The following is a 9,377-nucleotide window of genomic DNA, read 5'->3' as shown; positions in this document are numbered from 1 at the left end:
CTCAATTATAAGACTTTTCCACTAATCTACTACCCGATAACTATTTAGGGGTGGTTGATAGGGTGTATTAAATCGAAAAAAATTACTTTACGGAAATAACTCTCAAGCTTTATAGAATTGTCGGATTTTGATGAGTATTTTTTTATCTGAAAGAAGAAGAAGATTTCCGACAGCCCGCATCGATCTCTGATTTTGTATTTTTTTTTAAATAATAGTATAAAATAATTTATAAAAAAAGCTAAAAATTGTCTTTTTTTTTAAGACTTATAATTAAGTTTGAGATGAAAATATCGAAAAAAAGAGTTCGATGCGGAAGTAGAATATTCTCCTCTATTAATAAAAAAAAAAAATTATCAAATTTGGTTAACTTTACAGGGCAGGAATTCCCGTAAACCGTATTTTTGAGGTCAAAATCACATTGGCACCGGGCGCCTTAAGGGCCGTTGTTACAATGTACGGTAAAGTGTCGGTTAACGCTAACCGACTGATAACAGATTTTTTTACCGGCAGAATTCGGCCGGTTAACTTTAACCGGACATTGTAACAACGGCCCTAACAGTTACTAGTATAATGATATTAAATTATAATAAAGATGTACAAAAAACAATAACTGAAATAGAGATAAAAATCTAATTTACATTATAGGTACTATACATATTATATACATACTTAGTTACAAAATATGATTAAATAATATAGTAACTAGTGGGTAACTGTAGTAGATTATGTTCAAAAATAATGTTATCGATAGTAGGTACTATCAACAGTTAGTGTAATTTATAATTAAATATAATATATAAGTCAAGTACCAAAGATATGAGATAGATTGTAAAATCACCACAAATATATAATATTCTTGTATCCATAATATTCCTCTATTATGTAACTAATGATTTATTATTTCTTGCATACGAATTATAGTTGATACTCAATTACAATTTTCAATTATTATGACGTAGATAATAGATAAACATAATTCAACAGTCTTAAATGTCACTAAAATCTATTGACATGCAGTGTTTACACTAAATTTGATGCTAGATACTTTTGTATGAATAAATAACATATTATAATACATATAATTTATTAAAAAACAATTGTTACAGACCACTGATTTTTAATCAATTTTAACAATTTTGTTCATTATTTTTCACATTTTAAAAATAACAATTATTACAAATTAAATATGAAAACTAATGGAAAAAAATAAAATATTTTATAACATCCAACATCAAGTAGAAATTATTAAAAATATTACTGGTCAAAAGTTAAAACAAGACAGAACTATAATACATATTGTTGCCTATATTATGGTAAGGTAAAAAAAAATACATTTTTATTTTAACACATTGACGGACATGACTGCTAATGCAGTTATGCAAATTACTGTAATTTGGCAGTCACTACCAATTTATGGGCATAATCCATAGATTTTTATATGTTTGATTTTTTTTTTTTTTTTGCCCAAATTGTTAGTAAGTCACAATAGGACAAAAGAAAATTTCTAATGTGGTGAAGCCATAAGAAACGCAACTGCCATTTTACGACTTTTAATATAAAACTGATATACTAGTCATGGTCATATTACGACTTAAATCAGTATGACTACTATAGCAGTTACTGTCCGTCAACATGTTAATATTTCAATGATATCACAACTGATTTCCACTCTTATTATTAGTATTTTTTTTATATTTCTTTACTAATTAATAAATAACAATAATAACAATTACCTATGTATACATAATTTATTTTCTGGATAGTCCTCTCGAAAATAAATATAAACAGGAGTCAATACTAAATTTTTAACAAAGTTATTCACATAAAAGTACAGTTATTAGTTACTTCTTTTGAAATCGTTAAACAACATCTTTAATTTTCAGTTAAAATTTTCGGGCTTTTATACAAGGTTTACCATATCTCTTACCAGCTTCAGTAAAAAAAGCCTGTTCCATTTGCTTAACTAATTCATTAAAAAACCTATTGGCAATCGCTGAATGTAATTGTGATTTAAATTCATAAGACACAAAAAAAGTAATAATAGTAGTATTTGGATTTTCTTTTAAACCAGGATCACAATTCCATTGAGTTATTAAAAAATTAAACAATATCCCATCACGGCATTCTGCTTTGATCATATGAGGGCGTTGAAATGTTATATGCGATACATAACTTTCTATTATAGGTGGAATACCGATTTCTAAATAAGTTTTACGATGATTCTCTCCTTTAACTTGGTCTATAGATTTTCGACAAAATGGTAAAAAATTTTCGTAATTTTCTGTATCTTGTATCACATCAAACATTTGCTCAGGAGAATACCTACAAATTATATGTTTAATCAGTAAAAAAGATAAGTATTGTAAACATTTCTAAATTATGTAAAATTTACCCAATCAATTGTTTTACTCTATACAATTTTTGATTATTTCCTCCAGCATTAAATATATTTATAAATGTCCGTATATGTATGGAACACACACATTTGGGTCTTATTGCTATTTTTTTAAGACAACTAGTTGAATAGAAAATGTCTTTGCCATTCATAAAACTGATGAGTTTCCATTCCCTATAAGCAAACAAAAATGCAAATAAATTAATAGGGAAATATCAAATTAAATATTACTAAAAACAACACAACAAAATATAATAGACTTGGTACAAAAACTAATGAAAAATATTATTTTATAAATATTAAATATAACAAAGCAAAAGATAAATTATATATGAAAATATATATGTATACATTTAGAAAACTTGACCAATTATTATTATTTATTAAATAGTTTAAATTAATATTGTGAATATAATATATATCAATCATTTTATTCTTATAAATAATAATTTATCTTTATATTTTATACAACTAAAGAAGTCAATTCAGTTTTAGGATTGATATTATCTATTAAAAGGTGTTATACACTATAATTGTCTTTCTCTGGAAGCAAAATTATATTTTAAAAATGTATCTACTATTTTAAATTATAAACATTAAGATTTATTGTACTCATAGTAGACTACTATTTACTAACTATATCCTATATACCAACATATATTTATTTGCTTATATTAAAAATATTTATAAAATAACACATTCATCAAAGTTCCATGATTAAAAATTTAAATTCATTATATTGAAAAACATTCTTTCCAATGAGACTATTATTTTGATTTTCTAAAGGAAAATCCATGTCACAATGTATTGGTCCGAAAAAATTAGTTTAGACATTCTTGTTTAGAAAAATCAGTATTTAAAAAAAATACAGTAATGTTTAACCTTTCATTGTAAAAATGTACGCATATTATACAGGATTTTTGCTTACAACAAAGTTTATCATAAAAAAAAATAATACTATTTGTCACCTACAACTTGTTGCCTTAAATTATAATAATTAATAACATAATATGATAAGTGCAGTGTCGTATAAGGCAAATACCGGTCCACCGAATTTTAGAAATTTTACCAGCCTGAAACCCGTTGTCCCGTTAAATTGTGTAAGAACAAGCAAGTTGAATACAAAATCTACCAAAATATAGCCAAGCCCACAGAGTTAAACTCGGTAACTCGGTGATTCTATCTGGGCTTGAATGTAAAATTAAACATATTCAAATGTTTAATTAATCTACAAGGTACTAAATACTAAATTATATATTACTTCTACTGTTTTAATATATAACTATTAATAATGAAATATATTAAAATATATTAAATGCTATTAAATGCAAAGGTTAAATAAATTTTTTTTTCAAATACCTACTACCTATGTATCAGTAAAAATACAGCTTTCATAATATAAATTATTTTATTTTGTATTTTAGATTATATATATGTATATAATATAAACATATTATTATTATAGAAGAATTGAAAAAATAGAATTAATGTGTGTACCAATTATTACTTAATAGTTTTTTTTTTTTATATAAAAACTATTGTATAAAAACAATTGTGAAATTTAACTAAGCGCCATTTTTTTATAGCACATGACCTCGATATATGTGTTGCAAAAATTGAGTAGGCGAAAAAAACCTAATTTTAACTTATAACTAATGGATAAAAAAAAAAAATAAAAATATATATCTATCAAGGACAAAATATTTATATTTTAACACATTATTTGTTTCCTTTTTTTATTGTATGGATATTATATAAATGTTTTAAATTATTTTAAAAATACAAGAAGTTATCATATTTTACAATGATAAAAAAAATGCTTACCTGTTTTTTGAACACACCTCTGTATTAGCTAATCGCCTAAAATTCATAAACGTTGCTCTGGACATGGCTTCAAACTAACGAAAATTGATCAACTACAAGGAACCTTTGGCATAACGTTACGTAATTAATAAACAACGATGAGTAATAAACAATTTATATAATTTTTAATTTTATTAAGTACTATCAGCGACTGTGCCACTGACAGTCACTGTGGTTTGTGATTTTAAGTCGGCGAATGTAGAATAAAATTTTTGGTACTAAAACAATTTTGCGATATCTTATCATCAACAATCATAATGATATTATCATGGTAGGTGATACTAACAATTATAGTGATATGTACGGAATACGTCAATATGTCCAATATTATTTTGTTCCAATAATCAGATTTAAGTAGGTACCTAGGTGCCTAGGTACATAATATTAAATTATATATTTTTAAAGTGCACAACTTCTGAATAAAGCATTTTGATTAATACTTTTATGTTAAACGTGACTACGGGTGAACTGGTGAAGGTAGGTAATTTTAGATTCTGAGTGGAACGATGAATGTAGGTATTGATTTTACAATGATGTGTGTATTTTAATTTTTTAATTTTAATTTTTGTGTCTATGTACCTACACGATTAGTAGTCAAAATAATGCTTTGATTTTCAACTTCAGTATATTGTTCGATGGGAAAGTGAATCTAGTTGGTACTTTTGGGATGTCAAAATTTAAAATTCCCATTAGTTTTCAAAAGCGCCCGGAAAAACAAAATAAAAATTAGGTTTTTGACAAAATTGATTTTGTCGTTTGGTGTAACTCTAAAAACAATGATCGTATATACATGAAATTTTCACTGAATGTTTATATTAGCATTTTATATACATGAACAATTTTTCAAAACATTTTGACTTGTCTTGAGCTGTTTACGGACATATACCTACTCGGTTTCCAACTTTTTTAGGTTTTTTTTTATGAATGGCAATACAAATTTATTTATTAGGTAAAAAAGCTTGACATTTTAATACAAAGCTCATAATATGTTGTTACAATGACGTTTGAAAAATATTAAAAATCCTTAGTCACAGTTTTTTTTATAAGTATTTAAGGTTCCAATCTTGACAAAATATGGAAAAATCACAAAAATTATAAAATTATTTTGTAGTTAAAAATTTAGAAAATGTTCCACTTTTATATCTGAAGATTGAAAATTTAAAATAAGATTCTACGTAAATACTTAATTCTGTTACCAAAAATATAAAAATACATAAGCACAGTTCATTTTTGTAGTCATATAAAGTTCAAATTTGGACGAAATTACATAATATTAAAAAAACCTAGAATAACTATTTTAGTTATTTTGCTGTGATTCGTGGGTACTTGAAACTTCTAAAGTATACTATCAGTGGCCCCAAAGTCCATTTTTAAAAAATGTGACCGGCCGGCCATATTTTATTTACTTCATAACTTTAAAATGAGCATGAGTATATTTAAACCGTGATTATGAATAAATGTATATTAGGGTACCTCTATATTAAATAATTAAGATATTGAGGCCGTGAAGTTTTAAAATTGCCCGACCACATTTTAAAAACTTAGGCGCCACTGTATACTATTATATATATATCTATAATAGTATCACGGTTTGTTGTTGATGTATAAATTGTTATAAGTACCTAATAGATATTGTGATACAATTAATTTGGAAATTGGAATTTATTATAGGTCAATTTTTTTTTTTTAATACCAGTATATACCTAATATGTCTTATATATATAGACTGATATATCATCGTCTCCACTCAGAATCGTTTTTCTTATACAATGATATTATATCATTGAATTCAAATTGAATATCGTCCATTAAACAGTGACCCACTACTAGTACCTAATTTACTATACAGCAGAACGACATCCACTTGCCCACCTTTTAAGAATTAGGATGGTCATTATTATAATTATTGACTAAGTAACTTTTATTATTATTATATTTTTTTAATCCGCAAGCTTACCTACACATTAACTTCGTTAATATTAAAAAAAAAAAAAAAGGCGGGTAAATGGATGTCGCTCTGCTGTGCAGTAGATTACTTTATTACGAGTCACTGTAATGGATGGTGTTAAATTTTAATTCAATGATATAATATTATCATTGTATAAGAAAAACGATTCTGAGCGAAAACGGTCAGTCGGCCTATGATAATAACAAGTATATTTGATGATATTATTGTGAATAAAGAAATTTATAAATTTACCTATTTACGTGGAACCTTGTTTTAAATTTTCAATGCTTTGCTATAAAAATGGAACATTTTATACATTTTTAACTACAAAATAATTATTAAATTTCACATTGGATATATTTTGTCAAAATTCGAACTTTAAATGGCTATAAAAATAAATTGTGTCTATATATTTTTAATACTTTACAACTGCTATTGTAAAAATATATCAGAAACCTTGCATTAAATTTTCACGCTTTTTTACCCAACAAATAAAATTGTATTGATATTTATAGAAAAAAAAACTAAAATAATTGAAAACTGACTAGTGACTATGTCCGTAAACAGCTCAAAAAGAGTCAAATTATTTTAAAAATTTTATCGTGTATAGAAAATGCTAATATAAACATTCAGTGAAATTTTCAAGTATCTATAGTCATTCGTTTCTTAATTACAATAAAATAAGAAAATCGTTACATGATAATAATCTAGTGAATATCAAACGCTCATAAAAATTTAATTTGACTTTCTTGTAGACATTTTTTTTTTTGATAAAGGTAGACAAACTTATGAGGAATCTTGTATTACATTTTAAAATCTTAGATTTAAAAAGAAAATTTTTCATGAATTTCTAACTCAAAATAATTTGCAAATTTTCGTCATTTTTATGTATTTTGTCAATATTTGAACTAGATGCTAGATGCTTATAAAAATTGTGACTATGGATTTTTATTTGCCTTTCAAACAATATATTAGGAACCTTCTATTACATTTTCAAGCTTTTTTAACCAACAAATAACATTTTATCGATATTTATAAAAAACATTTCCGTTTTTCCTTAATTTTTTTTTTGTTTTTCACGTCGCCTTTGAAAACTACTGGGAAATTGTTGACCTCCCAAAGTACCAACTAGATTCACTTTCCTATCAGAAAAGATACAGTTGAAGAAAATCTAAGCATTTTTACTCTTTACACCCTAAAAGGTGATGACAGATACAAAAAACATTTTTAAAAAAAACACACATCATTGTATAATCAATACATTCATTGCTCCGCTCAGAATCTAAAAACGATAAATGATAAAATCTTATAACCGAAGTTAGGTACCTACCTCAGTAATAGTTTTCATAATTCGGAATCTAATTGAATATAGCAGGTACTGAGGTAACTATCTATACTAACTACAAATTATTATTACCATTATTATTTTGGATTTTGAATAGAATTAGGGTAGTTTACTTAAGTACTTATTGGTTTGACAATGATAGGTACATTTTATTTTAAGACAGTAGATAGGTATGTATTTTTTTTGGCTGAAAAATATTATCCCTAAGTTTAAAACTTTAAATGTTATAATACGCTTGCAGTATTACACTATTACCTCCTATACAATATTGCAAACCTATTATCATTGATTAGGTATTAGGTATATTACAATATATTATACCTAGTCAATGTTTTTATGAAACCATTTATTACCTAGGTAAAATTATTAATTGATTAATTTATATTAAAAATATCGAAAATATATTTGTAAAGTTCTTTTTTTTTTTAGACATTTGAAGATCTAATTTTGATGATATTGGATATTTAAACGAAAAATAACGATTATACAGTTATAATGCTGTAATTATCAAAAAATATTAATCGTATATAATGATTTAAAATTATTCACCGTCATACGTGTATTATTTGCTATGCACTAAGTGATTTTAAAAATATTTAGGTTAACTTTCAAGCTATTTATAACACGATCTTTTTCGCATCGTTCTATAATGAATACGGTAGTGAAATACAAAAAAATAACATATAATTTTTGTCAAACACTTGTGTTGCGTAATATAATATATGTTCGTATATTTCTGGCTTATCTATTTTACCTCGTTGAACCGTTCCTCTTTCCCCTCAAAGTACCTAGGTATTACCAACTGATCCAATACTGAATATTCTACAAGGAAGTACTACCGATGTTGAAGATTGAAGCATTTTTCTGCGCGATGACACACACAAAATAATTAATTAAAAAATATTTGGTAATCTCTCGCTGCTGTACAATAGGTAGGTGTTAAATGTATCTCGTCATTGAGTAAGTCATTGTAATGCAATTAGTGTTAAATGTATGTAGATATTGAATTTTGAATCAATGATAAATCATCGCATACGAAAAACGATTGTGAACGAAGGTGGTCGTCACTCTGTCGCCTATGCCCATATTACTACAATAGTATGTTATATGATATATTTATATTGCTATTAAAGTAATAATTTCTTTGACTATTAGCAATTAGCTGCTGGGTTGGGGACTATTAAAGCACTAAAAATCAACAAAATTAGATAATAGCTGGTACGGAAAAACTTCATTACAATAGCTGTTCTTTAAAACATTAAAATAAGCAAAATAAATCAATTTCAGACATTTTTCCTGTGTAGGTACTTACACAGGAATAATATTTTAAAATTACAACAGACTAAATAGGTTCTTCCTCAAAATCAAGCCCTTCTCAAGGAAAAATTACTTACCCAAATTCATATGATATGCCATCCAATCTGTATTAGTGGATAACGATAATTTATACCACCCAAAGATCCACACTGTTGTCGCGCTTTTTGGTCTCCATCACTATATTTTTACATCAATAAATCAATTCGAAGAACATTCATTAACAACAATCTTCAGATTGTACAGTTGAGTACTTAAGTAAATTATACTGGAGTTAAGCTAATGTGTATTTCTATTGATATAAAATTATAAGTCTCTTGCAATAAGAACTCCGGCTATGGAAAACATATATCCATAAGGGATAGAACATCCAGGGGTAAATTTATTTTATTGAAACCTTTTGCTGAATAACATTGTAATTAGATCTTAGTTATACTAATATAAGTATATTTTGTATACAGACATATAATGTGTCAGTGTCCTCAGTGGCGTAGTTACGGGGTGGGGGGGGG

The 9,377-nt window shown here is 26.0% G+C and overlaps 1 protein-coding gene across 1 annotated transcript; it reads right to left on the bottom strand.

The window, feature by feature from the left end:
* Window positions 1–1,446: 1,446 nt before the first annotated feature.
* LOC100166095 (coenzyme Q-binding protein COQ10 homolog B, mitochondrial-like) lies at window positions 1,447–4,419 on the bottom strand. Its single transcript, NM_001246147.1, is given in 3 exon segments — window positions 1,447–2,322; window positions 2,393–2,569; window positions 4,220–4,419. Coding segments are annotated over 3 exon segments (681 nt in total). The 5' UTR covers window positions 4,285–4,419; the 3' UTR covers window positions 1,447–1,883.
* Window positions 4,420–9,377: the final 4,958 nt, after the last annotated feature.

This window comes from Acyrthosiphon pisum, chromosome X (assembly GCF_005508785.2).
Source record: "Acyrthosiphon pisum isolate AL4f chromosome X, pea_aphid_22Mar2018_4r6ur, whole genome shotgun sequence".
Taxonomy (NCBI): domain Eukaryota; kingdom Metazoa; phylum Arthropoda; class Insecta; order Hemiptera; family Aphididae; genus Acyrthosiphon; species Acyrthosiphon pisum.
The sequence above is the reverse complement of the archived record's forward strand: the minus strand, read 5'-3'. Positions and strand labels throughout refer to the sequence as shown.